Genomic DNA, 26290 nt, shown 5'->3' with positions numbered 1-26290 from the left:
GTGGCAAAGAAAAAGCCATATCTGAGACTGGCCAATAAAAAGAAAAGATTGATATGGGCAAAAGAACACAGACATTGGACAGAGGAAGATTGGAAAAAAGTGTTATGGACAGACGAATCAAAGTTTGAGGTGTTTGGATCACACAGAAGAACATTTGTGAGACGCAGAACAGGTGAAAAGATGCTGGAAGAGTGCCTGACGCCATCTGTCAAGCATGGTGGAGGTAATGTGATGGTCTGGGGCTGCTTTGGTGCTGGTAAAGTGGGAGATTTGTACAAGGTAAAAGGGATTTTAAATAAGGAAGGCTATCACTCCATTTTGCAACGCCATGCCATACCCTGTGGACAGCGCTTGATTGGAGCCAGTTTCCTCCTACAACAGGACAATGACCCAAAGCACACCTCCAAATTATGCAAGAACTATTTAGGGAAGAAGCAGGCAGCTGGTATGCTGTCTGTAATGGAGTGGCCAGCGCAGTCACCAGATCTCAACCCCATTGAGCTGTTGTGGGAGCAGCTTGACCGTATGGTACGCAAGAAGTGCCCATCAAGCCAATCCAACTTGTGGGAGGGGCTTCAGGAAGCGTGGGGTGACATTTCTACAGATTACCTCAACAAATTAACAGCTAGAATGCCAAAGGTCTGCAATGCTGTAATTGCTGCAAATGGAGCATTCTTTGACGAAAGCAAAGTTTGAAGAACAAAATTAATATTTCAAATAAAAATCATTATTTCTAACCTTGTCAATGTCTTGACTATATTTTCTATTCATTTTGCAACTCATTTGATAAATAAAAGTGTGAGTTTTCATGGAAAACACGAAATTGTCTGGGTGACCCCAAACTTTTGAACGGTAGTGTACATATAATAGTTAACAAATAGGAAATTACTATTATTCAAAGAATGTTGTGGAGAATTTTTGATTTTATCATTATGCTACCAGCAATGATTAATGGTCATTCAACTTGTGCATTTTGGGTGCCTCAAATAAAAAAAAAGTCAAGTCAGTTTTATTCATTAAGCACATTTCATACACAGAAGATTCAAGGTGTCAAACAGGCACATTAATAAACACAGAGATACAAGTTAAAGAAATCTATTTAAATCAGAAAGCACAATTTTCAAGTTAAATGAAAGATTAAAAGGAGGCAAAGAGATTAAAAGAGGTAAAATAAATAAAAAAAGGACCAAATCTATATGTATAAAGAATTAGAAATAAGTTGAAGGAGAAAAATAAAGCAAAAAAAGTAGATGGAAATGTGTAATAGTAAATAACAAATACATTTAGAAATAGAAATAGGATAAAATGCACTAATGGTATGGCCTTGTAAAATAGTTTGGTTTAAAGGCAACTTTGACTTTTCAATCTGTCTTAAAAAATAAAAATAAATGAATTGATCGAAAACCGACACCTCGCGCGACGTCACTAATGACACGTATTCAAAATGGCGGCCGCGGCTATGGTGAGTAAAAGCGAACTCTTTTCCTTCAAACTCCACATTTGCGCTCCTGTGTTCCCACAGTACCTCTCCGCTGTGGTGGATCGGGTCAGGTTTCCCCCACAGCCTGTAAACACTGACTGGTTAACTACTCGCTGGTTTACACGAGTTCTCTGCTGTTTGAATGTTGACGATCTGGCTAACTGCTCGCTGGAGTTAGCTAAGTTAGCTAACGTTGCCTAGCTTGAATGTCAGTGAGCCGTGGTTAAAACACTGAATTTCGTCGTTCGTCCAGTTTATTGCAGTGCACTGACTGAGTGTGGGTGAACACACGCACAGTATTCGGGCTGTCATTCAGACTACAGCCAGGGCATATTGGCTAAGCTGAACTTTGGCTTGACGTTAGCTGTTAGCAGTGGAACCAGGCAGCATCGATTTGAGGTTGTTGCCGGTGTTCCAGTTTAACTGGGGATCTTGGCAACTGGTGATTTGTTGTCTTTATTCCAGATGTTGCTGGTCGGTACTAGACTCGGTCGCAGGTTCGTCATTTTCACAAAGCGCCTGTGTGTGAAGTGCGGTGATCTACTCAAATTGTCGTTGAAATAAACATCAAACAACATAAATCATATGGGTAAACAAATGAATATGGTACAAAATACTTGAACGGGATTCGAAACGACATGGTAAAGCAGTTTTAGCTTCTGGACTGATGACGATCGCAAAGAGATTTCGTTTGACGCTGGTGACTATTACAATGAACACACCCCAAGCCCCAAACACGTGTCACATTAAAACATCCCTCAACGAGCTGGAAGCTTGTGCGGTGCTTTTGTGAGTAAAGTTGGTGAACGTGCTTTTATTGGATGTGTTGAGCTTCATGTGTCCTCCTGACGCTGCTGGATTCATCTACACGGGTCACTCACTGGATAAGTCTCCTTATGATGCCAACACCATGTTCAGTGTAGAAGAGGAAATGATCTTCCACACATTAACCCTTTGATACACAAGCTATGCAAACCCCTTCTACTGCACAACATGGGTCAAAAATGACCAATATTCATTTCCTGTGTTATTTCATGCATGGCTGGGTGTTTCTTTGCTATATTCATTAATAGCTTATTATTCCTTCTTCGTTTTGGAGGAGGCTTCTTTGATCAAAGGAGCCATCTCCATTTAGGAGAGCTGGATTCCAAGACACCCCCACAACTTCAGTTTGATCCTGTGAAACATCAGCTAGTCTAGGTCCTCAGCATCAGGGATTTCAGACTCAGAATCAAGGCCAAGAATTGTCTCCTCATTTTCCACATCCTGTTCTTCATACAGCATCTTTATGAACATGTCAACCGTAAGCAACTTCACCAACCATAGGTCTGAAATGATTGTGACATGCCATGCTAACACTCTGGATAAAGAAAATCAAAAGCATATTTTCAAATGCATATCAATCATATGTTGATCTAGCTATGGTTAGCTAGCCAGAAAAGAAGCTAGCTAGCTAACATCTAGTTAGTATTGTACATATTATATTCTCACTTGTAATCGATTGTAAAATAAGACTTGCATGCATCAGATGTGCAACGGCAGCTGTGTGAAATGAATGGTAGGTGTTCCGTAGTGAATACATACTGTATGGGTCATTTTTGACCCATGTGTGTGAAAGTGATGTAGAAATACAGAATTTACGTTTGTTTATAAAGTAAGAAAGAAAAAGGAAAATAATGATTTGTGGTAATCAAAAACAAGTCATTTAATGAATACCCGGAATATCAAATGATAAAATTCATTTATTTAAAAAATATAGCGAAGAAATACTCAATACATGAATTAACACAGGAAATGAATATGGGTCATTTTTGACCCATGTTGTGGATTAGAAGGGTAGTGATACAAAAATTAGTTTTATTCAAAAAGTACCTGAATACTGAATGATGAAATTCATTCACTGCAAAGATATAGAAAATATAAACTGAGCCGGGTCACTTTTGATCTATGTTGTGTATCAAAGGGTTTAAATCACGTCTGCTGACTTTAACCAGCAGCGACAGGAGAACACATGAAGCTCAACACATCCGATAAAAGCACGTTCACCAGCTTTACTCACAAAAGCACCACACAAGCTTCCACCTTGTTGATTGTGAGGGATGTTTTCCTATGACACGTGTTTGGTGTGTGCGCATTGTAATGATCACCAGCGTCAAACGAAAGCTCTTTGCGTGGAGCTGGCCACGCGTGAGTATTCTTCATAACTCCCTGTGTCTACTATGATTAATGGTCATCAGTTTGTGAAGCCTGGTATTAGGTCTGCAGGTTTTATTCTGTGTTCGGACTATCACCAGATAACATGGGCGTTACCTTAAAGCACATCTGGTGTTATACAGCTGACAGAGTAAAACACGTTTCATTCAGGTGAAGCGCACCGAACATCTCAGCGGCTCGGTGGCGTAATGACATCGTCATCAGGCCAGAAGCTCATAGTGCTTTGGCTCGTCGTTTCGAATCCCGTTCAAGTTTTTGTACTATATAATTTTTTTTACCAATATGATTTATATTGTTGTCTAAACGTGATGTTGATACGGACACATTATATTAACTCTCGATGGGTTTTTGTTTGATGTTTATTTCCACGAGACCTTCAGTGTATCACCGCACTTCAGACACAGGCGCTTTGTGAAAATGATGAATCTGTGACCGAGTCTGCAACCGACCGACAACATCTGGAATAACGACAACAAATCACCAGTTGCCATGATCACCAGTTAAACTGGAACACCGGTGGAAAGTGTTGAAATATGTCACAATGACCACAACAGACCAGCAACAAAGTACAAACACAACGGGAGGACTCTCTTTGTTCTTTAGCTGTTATCGTAGTTTGCAATAACACAATGGTTGTTTAAGTCATTAGCCATGCTTACTAACTTCCTTTAGTGCTATCTCATTACTCAGAGTATCATTAATCCATGTGCACCCTGTTCATCGTGTGTCGTTTTGAAGAACTAAACCACAGGGCTACAAAGGTTTTTTTAACACACAACAATAGAAAGTTATTAATTGAAACCACATCTCTTGGAGGCGTATCATGATGGGATATATCATTAAACTCCCCTCCCTTCGCATTATTATTTGTAAATGTACCCATGGCAGCAACTCCAGCCTCGTTTACAATAGGGTTTAACAGTAAGGCAGATAAGTACAGTCCATATATCACTCAGTTTAGATTGTGAATTGGATTTAAGTGTGGACTCTGTCACTCTAAGGCTTTTAATGTTGTTGTCAAACCCTTTTGTGCTGCTCTGCTGCTGCTTTATCTTTGGGATTGTTGTCCTGTCAGAAATACAATCTTCTCCCTGGTATTGGTTGTCCAATATTGTTCAATGTTTTTGAAAAGCGTATGGAGGAGTCTGTCTCTCACACAGCCTTAGGCAAACATGGGCGTGGCGGTTTTAGGGTCTCTCTGAAAAGCTTCCATCACAGAATCACCTGGGCGACAGATGCTTAGTGTTTCCCTTCTCCGTTTGGAAAACTGTAGCTTTGTCAGTGTCCACATGCTGTGGCCTGTTTCTTACAGAAACAGCCAATGATCTGCATTTGGCAGATTAACATGCTTATAGTGCTATAGTTTTTCAATTGAGGGAAAATACTGGGCAGTACTCGGTCAGTGTCTTAGAAATATCCATTAAATCTTCCTTAGACAGTGCTTTATAATTATAGTAGTTATCCTTTGCCAGGAACTGTGGTGTGAATACTTTGGTATGCATTTTATATAAGGCAATTTCTAAAAAAATGTAATCTAGACAGCTAGCTACTCTTTATTGATTTGAATGAATCTCTCTCTGTCAGTGGACTAACTTTGTGCTATGATTTTGACACACATACATACATACATACATACACACACACACACTTTTTGCAGGCAGTAGTTTCAATGCAGCCCAATGGTGTGAAAATATTTATTTAAACACTGAAGAACATTTTGACATACTGCACAGTAATGACAGTTGCTACAAATGTTCTGAGCACAACATTACTAATGTTACTACCTTTGTGAGCGTTGTGTGTGTAGAGTGCTGCAACACCTGATACCAGTTGTATCAGTTTGGAAACAGTAATGGTAACATCTCAGGATATGAACATTGTGATGACATGTTAATATTAAGAACAAATGAAACTCACTAACCTTAAATTCTGTGTGCAGATCCAAATACCTGTCTTTGAGGTGCCTGGCTTTTAGATTTCATCATTATTAGTGTCAAATCCATATGTCATTGTTGTCCGGGGGGGGGGGGGGGCCTTAGCCACCGCGATTCCTGTGTTCTTATTGTTCAGCCATCAATTTGGTATCAACGTACTTTTATTAAGTTAAATGTCATAAGCTTCTATGTGGTCAAAATATTTGGTTGTGTGTGTGGCAGGAGACGTGGTTGGCCTTGCTGCTGTTGTCCTTGTTGCCCGCGGTGCGGCCCTTCTATGTTCCCGGAGTTGCTCCCAGGGACTTCCACGAGGGTGAGACAGTAGATATTAAGGTAAGATTCAAATTAATCTGATCAACATTTCACAGATTAGCAGATACCTTGTGATATGGTTGTTTATTAGTTGCCACCAGTGCCTTAAATCATAAAGGTACTGTGTCGAACCAAGCCAATGTCCTGCTCACCAACATCGAGGTTAGGTAACTTTTTTTAGTTTAATTTGTTTTGTCTAGACTGTGAAATGATGCATTATTGCTTTTTAGTCTGTTTTATGTTCACGCTAACTTATTACACATTAACAAGAGCTGTATGGATGAGAATATATGGTCTAACATAGGCCTCTCACAATAACTATTTTTCTTGGACGATATATTGCCCCAGAAATAATGTCAATACATGATAATATTGTCATTTTAAGACCTTTTTGTGTCCCACAGTCTCGGGCATTCATAGTTCAATCCTTGTATGTAGAAAGTCCATTTCAGTCTTCCCCACAAGCAAGACACAATTCAGTTAAGTCCAGTTAAATCAAGGCAGAAACAAACACAACAAAACTAGTCCACTCCAACGACTCAGGAAAGTAAATTGAAAGGGAAGCCTCCTTGTAGCAGTTTAATAAAACAGTGTTTACGATATGTACAGGGCCCTCACAGTACCGTTGATGGTCAGGTCGATTAGTCAGTCAGGCATACCCTGGCATCTGCCTTCGGGAAAACTCCACAGGGAATAAATAATCCACCAGATGATTTCTTGCTGAAGGCCAATTCATGGTTCTACGTCGAAGCTACGCCGTAGCTTACATGTAGACGTGTACCCTACACAGAGCCCTACGCTGTACCCTAATGTGCAACTCCCAAAAAATGTAAAATGCGTCCAGGAGATGCAGACCACATAAACTGGGATTGGTCCGCTTGGTAGCATCGCATTTCCGGCAGACTCTGCGCCATTTTTGAATTGACTTAAAGGAATGAACACGACTTAATTCATTATTGTGGTCGTGTCCATTTAATGTACGATAAGCCAATAATGTAATTATCGTGACAGGCCTAGTCCAACATGTAACACATTTATTGAGCTTTGGTGACTTCTCACACTACATGGGCCCATGTGGAGAATCACACAAGCACGACACACACAAACAAACCACAGCCACTTCTCAAACCACTAAGAAGAGCACAGAGTCTGGGGCCTAAAATGGTGGATCTCAGTCTAGACCAGGCTTCCCCACCAGCTGAAACACTGAAACTAAACAGACAAAGAAATACCCGACTTGGTTTGACACAAACAAAACAGGTTAGACAGGAAAGCACATATGAGCCCTACCCCTGGCTTTTGTCTTTCAGCATTCACTAAGAAATGGCTGTCTACTGTAGTCCTCCTAATAATGGGCAGCCATTGGTTAAACTTAAACCTGGACTTATTTTTTGTTGTTTGTTTGTTTAACTGCAAAATTTAATTTAAAAGTATGTAACATTATATAACACTAACATTTACATACACCTTCATATTCACACACAAATATTTCTTGTGTCAGGCGTCACTGTAATTGGGAAGTTACCAGTATTTGTTTGAGGGTTATTAATAGGCAGATAGTTTGCATTACCATTGATCGTGTTTAGAATCAGTTACCAGTGAAATTCAGATCAAGTAGTTTTGCATATCACAATGCAGTATCTGTGACCCACTCAGTCAGTCAGATGATTTGTTTTTCAGGCAGTGAAGCTGACCAGCTCCCGGACCCAGCTTCCTTACGAATACTACTCACTCCCTTTCTGTAAGCCAGAATCTGTTTTCTACAAGGGAGAGAACCTGGGTAAGTGGACTGCTGCAGACATGTGTGGAAATTGATTTGGGACGTTTTTATACATTTTTCACCTCATTTTACCTGATCGTTTTCAATGTTATCTTGAAATGCTGCAGTTAAACAAATACAAGGGTTTAATATATATATTCTGCATTTTGTTTTATTGTTTTCTCCTTGTAGGTGAGGTGTTACGTGGGGACCGTATTGTGAACAGTCTTTACAATGTTGAGATGAACAAAGACAAGAAATGTGAGATGATGTGCAGCAAGAAAATCCTCAGCGTAAAAGAGAGCAAGCTGATTGCTGAGCGAATCCAGGAGGAGTATTACGTTCACCTGTGAGCATGTCTTCACTCTTGTTATTGTGGAGAGTCTTTTTAAATGTTAATCTTAACATATTGCTTTGCAGAATTCCATGCATTACACCCATTCATTATCTATAATGCTTCTCCTTTAAAGGTCGCACGGGAGTGGGCCAATCCATTATACCCCTTCTCACTAAAATGAATGCACATATGCAGGGTTTTCTTAACATCATAAACCTGCTAAAAAAAGTGAAGTGATTTCTACGGACTTAATACTAGGAGGCCAGGTGGATAAAGTCTGCAGAAACTACAGACTTCTCACTCTGAAATTTGTGTTGGAGTGAGAAGTCTGTAGTTTCTGCAGACTTTATACACATGCACCTCCTCCAGAGAAAATACGGAGGAACTGCGGAGTCCAGTGTATGTCTTTAAGCAGCTTTAGTGACTTTGTGTGCCACATTGGTTTTTCCAGTGACTACGGGGGATTTTTACTTAAAGGGGACATTGTATGCCCATGTTACCACAAGTTGATATGGTTCCTTGGGGTCTTAATGAAATGTCTGTAACATACTTTGGTCAAAATACCACAAGGATCATATAAAACAGCACCCTTTTTACCCTGTCTAAAACAGCCCTCCACAGAGTGACCTGTTTTGAGTGCCTGTTCCTTTAAATGCTAATGAGCCAGCTCCCCCCTCCCCCCTCCCCTCTCTATATATAAATTACATATTTTGTATGATATAAATTATCAAATATGCATCCCATACTGTGTATTCCCCTTCTGTTGTCCTGGAGTTTTAATTTTCCCAATCACATAATTAAATGTCCCCCTCTGCCCATCCACTACAAGCACACAAGCAGATAGACAGAGAGAGAAAGAGAGGGGTGGGGGGGGGGGGGCTATGAAGACCATCATTTACCCCCGAACCCCGACATTCAACGGGTACAACAACAAGCGGAGAAAGCAGAATCGCGGGCTGACCTTATATATACAGTCTATGGGGCTGGCCATAGACCGCGGAGAAATGCGCGTCCCGTGTGAACAGCCAGGCGGCTGCGCACTTGAGCGCGGCGCTGCGTGTCCGGTGTAAACCCGGTGTAACGAGTGTGGGGGGGATGAGGTGGGGGGTGAGCCAAGGCCATGTAGGGAGACTTCCAGTGCCTTGTTACGACACAAAACCCAGGAAGCTCATTCCAGTCACTCAAGCATGACGTTTCTGACTTAGAGGAACCATAACAAAACGCGCAAGTGTTTTTTTCCCAGAGTTTTTGGGTTGGTAGACATGCCAGATACCCACATTAACCTGTAGAAGCACTAACAAAGTGGAATTTTCATGATATGTCCCCTTTAAGTCACTTCAAACACAAGCCGAAGCTACTGCAAAGCACATTTTGCAGCGTAAGCCTGGGTTCTCTAGCATTTGTGTTTTTTTGTGTTCATTATGCAAACTTATTGAACCCCTCCCTGTGCTTTTCAGTATTGCAGATAACCTGCCAGTTGCCACAAGGTTAGAGTTCTACCCAAACAGAGAGGCAGGAGGTGAAGAGGAGCAGAAGAGAAGAGAGGATGTGGTGAAAGATGTCCAGTTTGAACATGGCTACAGACTGGGCTTTGTCGACAACAACAAGGTAGATTTTATATAGCATTGTGCTGCCATGAGCACATTGTTCAGAGGTGGAGAGAAGGCGGAGAGTGCAGGAAGCAGATGATCAGGAGACTTCAGTTATAGATTGTGTTAGCATGTTATCTTTCTGCATTGTTTACCTTCACTGCTCTTATTATGTTTGTGTCCTACTTGTCCTACATTTAAATAAACTAATGAGTATTTTTATTTTGTCTGTGGAGATTCTCAGTGATCCAAGTCATGGTATATCCAAGTGCTAAAAACAGGTCAACTGGACTTGGTTACATTTTTAAAATTTCTTTGAAACTCTTGCTTGAGTTGGAGTTTCAACCAAGTCCAGTTGTTTTTAGCACTTTGATATATCATTATGTTGATTTTATTCTCTGCTCTTCTTAGTGGCTTGAGAAGTGAGCGGGATGTTACAATGTTTCAATCAAACTTCAATGACAATTATTGACAATTATTTATTTTTTTGTCATATCTGATCAAACCATTCCTACAACACAAGTGATTTGAGAATTTTTAATAGATATCACTGAATACGTTTTTTTATCCAAACTTCAACTTTGATTGTTGCATAATTAGTAATGTTTTAATTCATTAGAATATTTGATAGAGAAACACATTTTCACAACTACATGTTCAGGGGCTTAAAGGTTAACTCCTACATTTCTAGAAGATCCTGGGAAATCTTAGGATACTTATTGTCTTGGCCTTTCTTTTTTCTCCCTCACAGTTTTATCTACACAACCACCTGTCCTTCATCCTGTACTTCCACCGGGAGAAACTGGAAGAGGGGGAAATTCACGACTACAGGGTCGTGCGGTTTGAGGTTGTACCCCAAAGTGTAAAAGTGGAAGGTAAGTGTCAGCACACTCTGATCCATTGTGATTTAAAAACTCCTCGCATCAAAGGAAGACACACATGTTGCCTCCAAAGTGGCCAGTAAAGTAAATATTGTAATCACTTGTTCTGTATTTATTCATCCTCAGATCTGAAAGCTGTGGAAAAAGACAAGACTTGCACCTTGCCAGAGGCCAGTGGCTCTGCACCCCAGGAGGTCGACCCAACCAGGGAGAACGAGGTTCTCTTCACCTACTCTGTCCACTGGGAGGTCAGTGATTGCTGCACAAATTCTCACTAACCAGGAGTCAGACCAGTCTGAACCCGAATAAATTCCCAAAAGTAATAGGACAAAAGGAGTATTACAAAATATAGTTTTATTAAGTTCCTTCTTCTCTACATGTTTTTGGGCTGTTCTTCTTTTAGGTAAATCCTATTGTATCTATATAATACCTTGAGGGTATTTTTTCAAATTTGGACTCAAGGGTGTACTGGTTGGAATTTGTTGGTCGAAGGTCATGGCCACTGTGATCTATTTTAATACGTTTTTGATCATACTTATGATAAAATACACTTAACACCTTTAATCAAAACAATAGAAAATATGAGACTGTCCAAGTAATTGCAGACTATAGTTAGGAAAAATGATGACCAAGGACGAGATCACATGATAAAGTTTAGGCATTTTTTCAAGCTGTTGACTTTTCTAGGATTTGGAGTTAAATAAAGTGTGGTGGAGGAACCACTGAGCCCCTTGTCTCCTGTGTGCAGGAGAGCGAGGTGAAGTGGGCGTCTCGATGGGACACTTACTTGACCATGAGTGATGTCCAGATTCACTGGTTCTCCATTGTCAACTCTGTGGTGGTCGTCTTCTTCCTTTCTGGTACGTCCAGTTTTTCACATATTCTGCTCTGCTCAACTCTTAAATGTCCATATCAACATAGTACAGCACTGAAAGTCCTTGGGCCCATGGACCCTTAAAGCCTGTGAGTGTATGTAAGTCCATTATATCTATAGATCTATATTTTATCCTGCTCAGATTACTATGACATTTTGTCAGTTACTGAATAAAAATGTCATGTCACTTTTGTAATAAGTAACATAATATTTTGAAGTACCAAAGAATGTAATTCATTTGGATTATTTCATTAACCTTGAAGATATTGCACAGGATCATTTTGATGTTTTGATGACACAGACATTCAGTGGTGTCACAGGTTCTGATCCCCATCATCATTTCCTCTTTAGCAATTGTCTACAAAGTAAAAGCACAAAGTTTGTTTTGTTGCTGTAATGCTTTATATTAAGCTGAATTTTACAGAACTTTTATTTAAAAAAGTTGTGAACTTGGGTCTGAAGATTGCCATACATTTAAAAATATACTCGTTTTTTGACAGCATGTGAACTGTTGCTGTTTCAATTTTTCTTGCTGAATGAAATCTTTCTTCTTCTCTCAGGTATTCTGAGTATGATCATTATCAGGACCTTGAGGAAGGACATCGCTAACTACAACAGAGAAGATGATATAGTAAGTAAATACCCACTTGCGCTGTAATAAAATACAATAACAATGAATATAATGTTTTTCAGTAACAATATAAATAAAGTCCAATATATATATATATATTAGAGCTGTCAAAATTAACGCGTTAACGCATGCTCAGAATGACCCGTCCCAATTGTTTAAGATAAAGTTTATCTTTGAGTTTGATTAAAAAAAAAATTCTAAATAACATCATCCTACATTTGCTCAGAGGCATAGCAAAGAGACAGCCACATTTAATTATGGTGTGGTATGTTTTAGATTGATTTTATTCAATTTTTTAATCTTAATAACTATCATTTGGACTTGTCATCAATAAAAAAACTAATGTTAAATGTATATATCCGCCTTCTGTCATTTATCTTTCCGTTTCCACAACAATATACAGAAGAAATGGGGATTTTTCGGGCATTTAGAAATGGTGATTAATCTGATTAAAAATTTTAATCGTTTGACAGCCCTAATATATATATATATATTGATTTTTATGCTTAATCAAGCATAGTACAAGTTATAACACATACAATTTTTTGGGATTTTCGGCCTCATATTTGTGAAATGTTTCACTTTTATTGGGGGAGTTTGTGTGTGTCTCCCCCCCCCCCCCCCCCCCCCCCCCCCCCCAAAAAAGTTTTCATCCGCCATTCACTGTCTGGTAACTTCAACTGTCTCACTGGAGTAGAAATCATATTTTACGATTTAGAAGGAATATCTTGTTAATTATTGATATTGACAGATATTAACATTTTGATTGGGATGATATTTTAAAATACTATTTCACCCAGCCCAAATGCAATCAAAAACAGTGGGCATGCTTCCAGCAAGTCTTTGCAAAAGAACACTAACCATGTCTTTGAGAAGTTGCATAGATCAGAAAGAATACATTTTATGTCAACTGATTTGAGTTTTTCTGAAATCAGATTGGAGTTCTTGATGTTTATCAGATCAGTATATTCCAGGCACTTCATAACATTTCCCTGCCCCCTTACCAGGAGGACACTATGGAGGAGTCGGGATGGAAGAACGTCCACGGTGACGTATTCAGGCCGCCTCAGTATCCTATGATCCTCAGCTCTCTGCTGGGCTCGGGGATCCAGCTCTTCTGCATGATCCTCATCGTCATCTGTAAGTGTTTCTCTATCATTGGTTACTTTACAGATAATGACTCGCACCTCTTTCATTGTTCATGAGGTTAAAGAAACATCACTCGGTGGTTGTAATTCGAACAACTCAAAGAGTGTGAAGAGTCTTCTCTACTGTCCACTTCAGTTTCAGGAATCAAAATCTCCTAGTTAAACCTCTATTCTTATCAGATCAATTCATTAAATTCTAGTTCTGCAATAGGATCTTCAGTTGCAGGAGCCAGTAGCTGTTGAAAAATTTGATCTAGGTAATCTATGAAACATTCAAACTGACCTTTTCTCCTCTGTGTGTCACAGTCGTTGCCATGCTGGGCATGTTGTCTCCATCCAGCAGAGGGGCCTTGATGACCACTGCTTGCTTCCTTTTCATGTTCATGGGGTAAGAGCCACATTTATCTCTCTGACAGCCATGAAGAAATTCCCAAATATCTTCCTATTTAAATAGTGCATTTCTTTAACTGTACACTGCTTTTTCCTGTGCATGTGTTTCATCCAGTGTGTTTGGTGGTTTCTTTGCTGGAAGACTGTACCGCACCCTGAAGGGTCATCGGTGGAAGAAAGGAGCTTTTTGTGTAAGTCAGTAATAAATCAACCCCATAATGTGAAAGAAACAAATATCTCTCATAATAATAATAATAATAATAATGAACTTGAGTAATGCAGTGTATATAGGATTTCTTTTAGCAGCTGGAGTCCCCCCCCAAAAGGAGGGTGATCTGACCCCACCCCAAAAAATAATAATAATAAATATTAAAATCAATAGTGGTGTTATTAATTTGATTATTTTGATGCTCTCCACATAAAGGCACTAAGGCTTGTGTGGTGAAAAACTGATTATAGCCTGTACACTATCCAGGTGGCCCCACTGACCGCTCTTGGCAGCGCCACTGCATCTAGGCATTACACATTACTCCACTCTGACAACAAGAGACTCTGCTCCTCTGATCTTTTCTAATCTCACTTACACATAGAATTTATCTTTATAAAAACCTGCTGAATTCGTGATTATGTGTTCATGGATAAACGGGGCATCGCTTCTTCTGAAACAATGAAGTTAAAACACTGCGTTGCGTCATAATCTGCAGGAAGAACTTCTCTCCTATATGCAGGATTGTGTGTGTGTCTGCTCGTCTCTGTCCCTCTTCACACAAACCGATGATCACATTTATTTAGTTATTAATCAATGATGTTGGATCATGAATCCAGATCGTTCCGGTCACCCCTAATGTCCTGGCTGTGCGGGTCACGTTACGTCTGGAGTTGTTTGTGGCAAACTTCTTTTTTTCCCCAATTTGTTTAAAAACATGTCTCATAAATTCTTGAGCGAATCAAACAAACACAAAGTAAATTTCAAGCACAGTTCGTGTCCTAATATCTTCTGATCACGGTTGGTGTTTATTGTTAACGTGCTTAGTGAGCGCAGGTCAGCGGGTAAGTCAGGAGGAGGAAGGGTAATACATGGGGCAGGGTAATACAGCACGGTACAAGGATACCAGGCCTATAATGTATGGGCCACCGTGGCAAAATCAACGTTGTGGGAACCCTGAAATGAGAAACAGACGATACAGTTTAAAACACAAGCCTTGGTAGCAACAAAATCAAAATTGAATCATTTATTTGAACGTGGGGGTTCATATTCAACCTCTAATGACATGTTCAAATTCTAAATATGCAGTCTAGTTTGTTTCAAGACCTAGCAGAGGGTGATCACTGTCAGCTTTACCTATTGAATGCCATCTTGACCCATCAATCGAAGTGAAGTAAGCACTGTTACGCGCAGTCATCCTGTCCAGACGATCATGAGCATCTGAGACGTTGTGTGTGGAAATACAATGATCAAAGAAATTAAGGGAAAACGTAATCATCACAGAATAACACCAAGTCAGTTAAACTTCAGGTTTATCAATCTGTCCATTTGGGAAGCACAAGTGATGTGAATCTATTTCACTTGCTTTGGTGCAAATGAAAGTGACAACAGGTGCAAAGGAGAGGCTAAAGCAGGACAACCCCCAAAAGGAATGGTTTTACATGTGGTGGCCACAGACAGCTGCTCTATAATTATCCTTCCTAGTTTTGTGTCCTGCTGGTGTCCTTGTCACTATGGTAGCATGAGGCGGTACCTGCAGCCCAATCAGGTAGCACAGGTCGTCCAGCTCCTACAGAATGGCACATCCATATGTGCGGTCGCAAGAAGGTTTGCTGTGTGTCCCAGCTCAGTCTCAAGAGCATGGAGGAGATACCAGGAGACAGTTACACAAGGAGAGCTGGACAGGGCCTTAGAAGGGCATCAACCCAGCAGCAGGACCAGTATCTAGTCCTTTGTGCGAGGAGGAACAGGAGGAGCACTGCCAGAGCCCTACAAAATGACCTCCAGCAGGCTACTGGTGTGCATGTCTCTGACCAAACTGTCAGAAATAGACTCCATGAGGGTGGCATGAGGGCCTCCTCTAGTGGGACCTGTGCTCACAGCCCAGCTCTGTGGAGCTCGATTGGCATTTGCCGGAGAACACCAGAATCGGCAGGTCCGACACTGGTGCCCTCTTGTCTTAAGAGATAAGAGCCGGTTCACACTGAGCACATGTGATGTGTGAAAGAGTCTGGAGAAGCTGTGGTGAACGTTATGCTGCCTGTTACATCATCCAGCATGACTGGTTTGGCGGTGGGTCAGTGATGGTCTGGGGAGGCATATCCTTGGAGGGTCGCACAGACCTCCATATCATAGCCAACGGTGCCCTGACTGCTGTTAGGTACTGGGATGAAATCCTCAGAGCGATTCTCCGATCTTACACTGGTGCAGTGGGCCCTGGGTTCCTCCTGGTGCAGGACAATGTCCAGCCTCAATCGTGTAGGCAGTTCCTGGATGACAAGGCATTGATGCCATTGACTGGCCCTCATGTTCCCCTGACCTAAATCAAATATATTTGAACAAAAAATCTTAAACATATCAACAGAAAGCTGCTTCACTGTGCTTTTAACAGTTTGTATGTGGCACGTTTAGTAAGCCAGCACTGAGCCACCTAAACAAGCAGTATGGAATATACTCCAATCTAATGTGAGAGATATGACAATGCCAGGCTACTTCTGTCCTTAAAATCAAGTAGAAGAATTTCAAAGTAAAGAATTCCTCCTGAGTTAATCTATTCATTTATTTTTCAATGCAAACCCAATGTTTGTTTGACAATTTGTATGTGTAAATGAAGGAACATTGTCCCATTGGTGTCACTGTGAACAAAGAGGCTGAGCTCATCTTCTTTTCTCTCTTCTGCAGACGGCGACTTTGTATCCTGCAGTGGTTTTTGGAATTTGCTTCATCCTCAACTGTTTCATCTGGGGAGAACACTCCTCTGGAGCGGTGAGTCTCATGCCTCACAAGTACTGTGCATTCATTGCAAATAAGGAAACAACAAACCAGGTGGTTAATTACTGGATTTTAATGGGATTTTAATTACCAGCCTCATCGCTTTGTTAAAAGGAAAGATTTTCTAAAAATCTAAAACATGTTAAAATAATTTGTGCAGGTATATTAGAGTTCAATAGCAGAAATAAAAGTTGAGTAAAGAGTAGCAGCTACGACACATAACATCCTCTGAGCTATTATCAGATTTATTCCAAATGAAGAGCATGTACGTGTTTTGTTTTAGTTCATGTTCAGTTTTAGAGAATCAGTACAGTGTCATGAATTGTTAAACATGGTCCTTTTCTTCTCTTGCCTCATCAGGTTCCCTTCACCACAATGCTGGCTCTGCTGTGTATGTGGTTCGGTATCTCCATGCCCTTGGTCTACCTGGGCTACTACTTTGGCTTTCGCAAACAGCCGTACGATAACCCGGTACGCACCAATCAGATCCCTCGGCAGGTCCCAGAGCAGCGCTGGTACATGAACAAGTTTGTCGGGTGAGTTTTCAAGCAATCTAGGTCTGATCTTAATCTTTTATCAGTTACTGGGATGGCTATGTTGAAGGGTTTGAACATTCAACTTGAGGCGTGCTGTCTTGTGATATAGAATCTTTTCTTTGCACTAGAATCCTGATGGCTGGGATCCTGCCATTTGGGGCTATGTTCATCGAGCTCTTCTTCATTTTCAGTGTGAGTACAGCTGCTTTGCTCTTTGTTGTGATCAATTCAAAACCTGCTGACAGTGCTGCACACATGTTGGTGTTTGAATTTCTGTGTGTCAGTACTGTGACACAGATGAAAGTTTTATAAGTTTCATTGGGACTTTTTCAAACTAAAACAATCTTTGTCCACATGAGTGTTTCGGCTCTGAATCTGTTTAAATCCCTGTCTATATTAATAAGCCTGAAAAAGAATGTGACCACTTACATACACTGGGCATGTGTGTGTGCCAGTTAGGGATGTCACAATATGAAATTTTGGTGCCATGACAATTTTCAGAGGAAATGTCACGGTTTCCACGATCATCGATACTAAAGAAGGAAAAAGACACACGACAAGCAATATATAGCTAATTTATAGCGTAACATTTGGCTATTTAAAAGTCATTTACGTAAGCTTTTCTATTAAGTTGCCTTATTGTGGAAGATTGGTCAGTGAATTTGTGTTTCCTGTCGTCATAAGCAGTGTATCTGTTTGGGACTTTAATTGTTAAGGGTCACCAACGGAAGTTGTTAAAAAGTAAACGGTCATATTGTCCTGGTTCAAGCACACATTCTTCATGTCCTTATTATACTATTAACTCTTTATAGGTGAATAAAACTCTCGGCTACACTTAAAATGGGGGGGGGGGGGGGGGGGGGGTCAGCTGCTTCGGAGCTGGTCAGAAACCGAAAGTAGGCTGTTACATCAGTTCCCTCTTAACTAACGTTTCAGTGGCTCACACACAAAAGTGCACTACACAGACATAAAAAGTGACTTCTTCCTCTATTGCTTGGCTTTTCTCAGACCACATTGCATCACCACCATCTTTTCCATGATGCTCTGTTGACTACAGACAATGCTTCCTTTTAGATCAAACATTTTAATGACAGGGAAGGAGGCAGTATATTTGTGTATGGATGACATTTCCCCTGCACAAAGTCAGTCAGCTTTCCAGCCAGTGGCACTGTTGTCCATCTTTCTGTCTTTCTGTCTACCTGTCCCTCTCCATATGCTTTCTCAGCCATTGATCTAGGCTGGCTGCTTGAATTGCAGGGTATTGTTTTAGGAATCTCTCCAGCATTAGATAGAGAGAATTCCAGCGAGTTCTCATGCCGAGAACTAGTGATTGTTGAGGCAGTTCTGACACCAACATGAAAATAACAAATACAAAAAAGAGGTAGAATCATAATCTAAACCATATATGTATATATTTAGTTTTTACAGTGATGATATATATATATATATATATATATTCACTCTCTTAAACCACATGTTCACTGAAATGTCATTAATGTGTGTGTGTGTGTCGCCCCCTACAGGCCATCTGGGAGAATCAGTTCTATTATCTTTTCGGCTTCCTGTTCCTGGTGTTCATCATTTTGGTGGTGTCCTGCTCTCAGATCAGCATTGTCATGGTTTATTTCCAGCTCTGTGCAGAGGTGAGTTCAGCTGGGCTAACCAACACTACTCATTTAATGGATGAAGTAATAAATGAATAGCCTTTTGTTTGCCCAGTCTGACCAGTGGGAGTTACTGAAGACTGGTGTAGACTCTAACAAAACACAGACTAACTCTAAAAGACTCACTATAAACAGAGTTTAAAGGGGACATAGCATGCAAATTCCACTTTGTTAGTGCTTCTACAGGTTAATGTGGGTATCTGGCATGTCTACCAACCCAAAAACTCTGGGGAAAAAACACTCGCGCGTTTTGTTATAGTTCCTCTAAGTCAGAAACGTCATGCTTGAGCGACTCGATTGCGCTTCCTGGGTATTGTTTCGTAACAAGGAACTGGAAGTCTCCCTACATGGTCTTGCCATGCATATTTGATAATTTATATCATATAAAATATGTAATTTATATCGTTTAAAATCATGGGGGGAGAGGGGGGAGCTGGCTCATTAGCATTTAAAGGAACAGGCACTCAAAACAGGTCGCTCTGTGGAGGGCTGTTTTATACAGGGTAAAAAGGGTGCTGTTTTAAATGATCCTTGTGGTATTTTGACCAAAGTATGTTACAGACATTTCATTAAGACCCCAAGGAACCATATCAACTTGTGGTAAAATGGGCATGCTATGTCCCCTTTAAGAACAGTGGCTCGCCTAGCAACACTGCAAGTCTGAAAAAAAACCATAATGTAACAATGTTTGTTCAAAATGAACATCTGACGATGAGAACGTAATTTCTTATCATAAAACACTCCCAGAACAACATCTAAGTTAACAACATATTTGTGTTGTTTTACTTCTCCTGAAAAAAACAACAGATCTCATGTCTAGCAAAGAAGTGTAGTGACTTTGAAAAAAAGCATGTAAGGAAAGGTACAAATACTGAGGTTTTACAGAGTTAAAGAGCATACTATACAAACATAGTATAGAATAATTGTTTCTGCTTTAGGAGGAAAAACTGGTTGACGTATTTCATATAACCAGCTCCCAAAATGTGTCCTTATTGAGGGCGTATCGCTATTTTACTATTTCACCAAGAAATCCATATGAATTGTTAACCAAGAAATCCATATAACAGTTGTCTCCATCTCTCCTCACTATCAGGACTACCGGTGGTGGTGGAGGACTTTTCTGGTTTCAGGAGGCTCAGCTTTCTACGTCCTTGTTTACGCTGTGTTCTACTTTGTCAACAAGGTAAAGAGTAAAACACATGTTTGATTGCAATGCAGCTGTTTAAATCAATGTCTTAATGGCAAACCCTCATTGTTTCAGCAGGACCTTTTACGTTTGGCCTGAGTCTTTAAATAGTCTTCGTTATAATATTATGACATTGTGTTTGACTCTCATATGTAATCATTATTTTCTGCATGCCATGTTTTGATTGTCTTATGTTGTGAAGTTTTAACTTTATTTTGGTTGAGGCTTCAAAATAAGCCAACTGGGGTTTTGCCTCCCCCTGCACTGTATATTATTATTTGTAATTTTCTTCTGTGCTAAATACACATAAACAATTCTATACATCACCAAATCGTGCTATGAGCTTGTTATCTTAAACTGAGATTAAGGTGAGATGGAACAAAACTTTACCTTCGGCAGATGAATGTGAAAACTGCACAGATACTACTGGTCAAGATTCATTTTCAGATTTTATTTAAGTTAAGTTTGACATCTACATGTGACATCTAGAGGTGAGGTTGCAGATTGCAAGCAACTAAAGACCCTAACATCACCTTGTCCCTTTCCAACTTAAGCCAAGTGTGTACTCACCGTTACAGCCTCTGTGCGCATCGGGGAGTGCCAACGGAAGCAATGTAATTTCTTGCGAATGCCGTTGCACAATTTCATTTTGGCTGGTCGCGCACCTACCAACTTTTTCAACTTTGCGCATGCTGCATCAATCTCTACAGACATCTCTGACTCCTCAAGTCACGACGGAGCTTACAGAGTCTCAGAGGGCTCGTGAAGGGACATTGCAGATCATACAGAATTTTCTTTTTAAACATGTTACACAAAATGTATAAAAGTGAGCAAAAGAAACCCCTAAGAATGAACTCCTCCTCTATTTATTCCCTTCCAGCTGGACATTGTGGAATTCATCCCCTCTCTCTTGTACTTCGGCTACACAACCCTGATGGTGCTGTCGTTCTGGCTGCTCACAGGCACGATTGGTTTCTACGCAGCCTACATGTTCATCAGGAAAATCTACGCTGCAGTCAAGATCGACTGAGTTGTCACCACCGCTGCTGTTTTTTGGGGGTTTTGTTTAATTTTTTGTCACATTTCCTTTTTTGTTTTGTTTTTTTAATATATATTTTTATCATTCATGTCAAACAAGCACTGACTTGTGTTAATAGGGAACAAGAGGGGTGTTTTCATGGTGCAACAGCCCAACCCACTGGCGTCACGGGGAAGAACAGCATGTGGCAGAGCTAAACCAGCTGTCTCTCTCTCTCCCCCCCCCTCCCTCGCTTCTCTCACCCTCCTCTCTCCAGGACAGAGGCTCAGAGGCGATTCTCCTCTGATGGGACAGTTTATGTCTCCTGCTGTTTCACCTTGCACACAACACAGTGGGCCAAAGCTTGTCTAACGTTGGTTTCTGCACATTTTCGTCTCGTCTTTTCGTTTTGTGATTCTAACTTATCCGGGTTTTTTATTTTTGCCATCCCAGAATTTATCTCTGACTTAATTTCTCATCACCATCGTCATCTCCTGTGAAGTTATTTTCATCTGATGTCTTCACATACCTTTTGTCTTTGCTTTTTCCACTGTTTCAAATGTGACTTCGTGGAGGAGACTGGACAGATCAGGGAAGGATCGGAGAGTGTAATTGTGGTTATGTTAACTTTGTTGTGTCTTAATCATATGGATGGAAAAATTGTGCTGGGGAGTCCTACCTTGTAACTCAAGAAAGGATAAATTAACTGTTCTTTTATTTTTTACTTCAATTTCCATGTCCTGGTGTGACCATGTTAACCACCTCTGTAATCAAATATTAGCTTCTTTCTCCAAATCAAAGGGTCTTTAATTAAAGTCAAAATACTGGTCATACAATACATTGTTCAAATGATATACAACAGCTCTGAAGCCGATGCTCTGAAGCAGCGAATTGAAGCCACTGGATTGGGAGAAAAGAAAAGGCTGCGGTTGACGCAGAAACGACAAGGAGCAGTAACCAGTTGGGATAGAAAGTCTACAACACAAAGCCGAGTTTGAAGCTTTTGCGGTGGTTACGTACAGAGCGCTCATTGAAGTGGTCCGTCTGTACCCGGAGCATCGCTGGATGCCTGCTGAACTATGCAGCAATGGAGAGAAGTGCAGAATCGCTGGCTGTGGTGCTGGTTTCAAAGGACCGCTTTGTCGGGAAATATCATGTTTGAAACTGATGTACGAGGCATTTTGTGTGTAATCGACAGCGAGATCACCTGTGTGTCTCTACCAGTGATGGCAGAGGGATTCTGACAGTGCTTTGGTGTCATGAGATGAGCTTTGAAGTGTTATCCACATTGTTCTTATCAGATTTGTACAGCCGATGTCTTTTTGTAGACTCATAACTCATCCTTGCATCTTGCACTTTTTCTTTATTTTTCAGCTGAAAGACTTAAAATGTGTGGAGCCTGATAAAATGTGACTTTACAAGCTGCTCTAGTTAACGGCTCCTCATTGGCAATCAATCTGTTAGCTTAGCATAGCTTAGCATAAAGACTGGGCGGAACAGCTGATGTAGGCTGCAAAAGTAACAAAATCCAATCACCGGTAGCGCAAAAGCTAACAAATTTAAAAAATAATGTTCTATCTCTTGTTTAATCTGTCCAGATATATCTTGTCATGTCTTGGCTCTGCTAAGTGACTGAAGATGGTTTTCATTTTAATTAGGAAAGTTTGAAGGTGCTAGACAGAGGCTAGCTGTCCTCTTCGCAGCCTTAATGCTAAGCTAAGCTAATCTGCTGCTGAATAGCTTCATTTTTAGCATGAGAGTGACGCCAGTCTTCTCATGTAACTCTTTGCAAGAAGTGTATTTTGGAGAAATGTCAAATAGATTTTCTCTTGACAACTCAGTTGAATTCCACTACTCTGTAAATCTCGAGTCTGTCTCTGCTAACAGATGAGACGGGTGCTGCAGATCACTGGCTCACTGTTGCAGGTCACTAGTTGTTGTTAGAGGCCAACATGTTAGTGCTTATTCAAAGAGAATACTCTAAAGACTGAATGTTAACACAGACCCGGGAAGTACATTGTTTTTATCAAGCGTCGCTCCTTCTACACATATGCATCTTTAAAATTGAACTAAGCTGAACGCTCACAACATGCAGTGCTCCCTGAGCCCCTCCCCATTTATTGGACTTTATCACAGACTTCATGGGGACATCAGACTAACTTAGTGAAGAATTGAAGCTTCACTCTGTTTTGAGTTTTTTTTTTTCCAATATACTGGTGGCAGGTGTTTTTGCACAGAAGTAAAGGTGACATGTTGTCGTGAGGCTTTACAGAGAAGGAACAGGTGCCTGCATCAACCCTGATTCTCCAGGGCTAAAACAAAGAATGAATGAAAGCTCATCCCCCTGAGCCCTCTCCCCCTCGTCATTAACACCTAATGAGCGGCTTGAAGAGAGCGAGACGTTGCCAAAAATATTTAAGTTACCCCTGCCACTTGCTTCAAGACACACCAGCCTCTACTCAAATGAGTGCATTCCTGTAACGACCATGACTTCCCACACCATCCGACAGCATCATCTCTGTACCACTGTTCCACCCTCTGTATTATGTCAGAGTCACTGAGCTCTGACAATCGAGCTGCTGTTTTTGGCAGACACGGCTCTCCTGCTGTTGGAAGTGCACACGACAGGGGAGACTTTTTTTACAGACAGACTTTAACGTTGCCCGAGTCATGCGTACGTATGTATGATCGAGGGGTTTACGATGTAAATAATAGAACATGGCTTTGTATTTGTTTGCGTTTGGCTGTTTGTGGCGCTCTATAATGATTCCTATCATCGTTTTAGCCAAAAGCATGACGCTCATGATGACTTTGAAAGGAACCTGTTTCTGTTACTTCTCTCTGTGTTGCTTTTACAGAATGTACAATAACAAAATGTACAATGACAAAAACAATAAAGTAATGACAAGTTGAATATGAAGAAGAGCTTTCTGTTGTGGGGTTGGTTTATTTTCATAAAGGGGCACCAAAGCAGATTTTCCACATGCAGTGTCCATTTGTCTGCACAAATGCCTGCAGGGTGGACAAACTGGAGGGACTGGCCTCGGTTAATTTTCGAACCAAAATGACAGAAACTAAATATATTTGACGTGTACTTTGACCTTTTAGTTTGGTTCATGTCCCATCCATTAACATAGAAAGGATTTATGAACTATACCGCAGCGAGTCCCCGAGGGCGATTAAAGGGATAGTTCACCGAAAAATTATAATTCACTCATCATCTACCCGACCCGATGGGGTGTTTGAGTCCACACAAAACTTCTGGAGTATCAGACGTAAACTTTGTAGCAGCTAAATCCGATACAAGTGAAGTCAATTATTACGTTCTTCAGACGTAATAAAACAACAGAAAAAACATAACTGCTCATGTGGTGGCACCCAAGTGTACGCAAGACCCGACATTCATATTCAACTCGAAACAACGCCATTTACAACATTTATAAAACTTAAATGTCTACTGGAAGTAGCTAAACTAGCGGAAATAGTGTGTCCGAGGTTCCGTGAATGCACCTCGTAGGAAGATAGCAGTGGACATTTAACCCTAACCCTAACCCACATGGTGTAAATGACGCTGTTGAGAGTTGAATATCAATGTCGGGGCCTGTGTGTTTTGGTATAGTGGTGAGTAGATGATGATTGCATTTTCATTTTTCATTGAACTATCCCTTTAAGGTGTTTTGGCTTTACATTAACATGTCATCCAGATTTGTATACATTCATGGGTTGAGGTCAAGAGGCTGCTAACAGGTAGGTCATACAATACTTACTTACTGGCACAACTTCCCCTGTTTCCATGGAGGTGAAAACTGGATCCACAGTTACAGTAAACTCAATAACTTGTTAGACTGACACGTCTCAGCTTGTAGCCTCACCAGGGTCATCCACGTAAACTGCTTGTTTTTCTGGTGGTGATGAAATACCTCAACAACTTGAGTAGGCTTGTTCCCACTAAATGTTTTGTACCTTACATCCAAGCTACTCCTTCAAATTAAAGCTGCAGCTGCTTTCAGACATGCATTGAACTCCCAATAATCGCCAGACATTCTCTTAAAGAGTTGTATGTAAGAAGACAAATGTCAGACTGAGAGGCTGCAAACATTCTCTGGAGTTTCTTCTGCAAGCCCCCTAGAAAGAAATTCTCGAGAATGTCCAAATGAGCCAATGTGAGAACATAGCAGAAGATCTTCTGGAGGATTCACCACGTGGCTTTTCCAACACGTGACAGATGCAAAAATTTAAAATAAAGCAAAAAATACTTCAAAGTGCCATACACCTCCTAGAACAAGAAGTTGTCAGGAGAGTTTTTAGAGATAAGGTCCGACGCCAGTGTCGATGTGCTGTAAAAAAAAAAAGAAAGGGGATCCCTGCAGCAGAATTTATACGTTACTGAAATCAGCTAATGTTTATCTTTTTAAGGAAAAGGACACCTTTGTTTTTAGAACCTTACCGTACGTAAAATAAGGGACCTTACACATTAATATAGGATTGTTGTGGACCTAAAAATGTTAGCTGCACTGTTGTTAGCCCATGCATCAGATACCACCACTATACAGTAAGATACCTATGATGGAGTATTAGGGCCTCAGTGAAGGGGGACAAAATTTCACATTTCGAGACTACGAATAATTTTACGACAATAAAGCCGTAATTTTACAAGAATAAAGTAATATTTTGAGAATAAAGTTTTAATTTTACAAGAGTAAAGTCATCTGAATAATATACGAGAATAAAGTTGTAATATTACGAGAATGAAATCGTAAAATTTGAGAGAAAAAAACACTGTGGTAAAGTTGGAAAGATTTGGACATTTCGGATCAATATTTAATAAACGAAACTTCTGCAACCAGCTACAGATTTAACTTCATCAAAACAACCAATTTTTTTCAATTCAATTCTATTTGTATAGCACCAAATCATAATATACATTATCTCAAGGCACTTTACATAGAAGGTCAAGACCTTAAACATTTTAGAGAAACCCAACAGTTGCCACAATGAGCAGCACTTTGGCGACAGTGGAGAGAAAAAACTCCCTCATTAACTGGAAGACACCACTAGAACCAGACTCCATGTGGGCGGCCATCTGCCTCGACCGGTTGGGGTGAGCATGGAAAAATGGGGAGGAGTGGAGAGGTGGGTGGGAAAGAGGGGAGAGAAGTAAGAGGGAGAGATGGGGGGGATGGGGAGATGAGGGGGAGAGAGAGGAGAAAGAGACAGACCAGGAACACTTGTGCAACATCAGGTATCAGCTCTGACTAGTTATAATGAAAACAATAACAGTGTAAAGATGTGATTGATTATTAATGATAGCAGCAACAATTCATATAATAATAATAATAATAATAATAATTAGACTTTAT

The 26290-nt window shown here is 40.5% G+C and overlaps 1 protein-coding gene across 1 annotated transcript; it reads left to right on the top strand.

Annotated features, from left to right (window-relative positions):
- Positions 1 to 1337: 1337 nt before the first annotated feature.
- Positions 1338 to 23850, top strand: tm9sf4 (transmembrane 9 superfamily protein member 4). The gene is made up of 18 exons (XM_034589630.1): positions 1338 to 1462; positions 5851 to 5961; positions 7621 to 7720; positions 7892 to 8048; positions 9494 to 9644; positions 10377 to 10500; positions 10633 to 10754; positions 11255 to 11366; positions 11941 to 12011; positions 13019 to 13151; positions 13466 to 13547; positions 13665 to 13740; positions 16437 to 16520; positions 16887 to 17062; positions 17191 to 17254; positions 18586 to 18705; positions 19820 to 19909; positions 20793 to 23850. Exons 1-18 carry the CDS (start codon positions 1445 to 1447, stop codon positions 20940 to 20942), a joined length of 1941 nt encoding a protein of 646 aa, XP_034445521.1. The 5' UTR covers positions 1338 to 1444; the 3' UTR covers positions 20943 to 23850.
- Positions 23851 to 26290: the final 2440 nt, after the last annotated feature.

This window comes from Hippoglossus hippoglossus, chromosome 7 (assembly GCF_009819705.1).
Source record: "Hippoglossus hippoglossus isolate fHipHip1 chromosome 7, fHipHip1.pri, whole genome shotgun sequence".
NCBI lineage: Eukaryota > Metazoa > Chordata > Actinopteri > Pleuronectiformes > Pleuronectidae > Hippoglossus > Hippoglossus hippoglossus.
The sequence above is the reverse complement of the archived record's forward strand: the minus strand, read 5'-3'. Positions and strand labels throughout refer to the sequence as shown.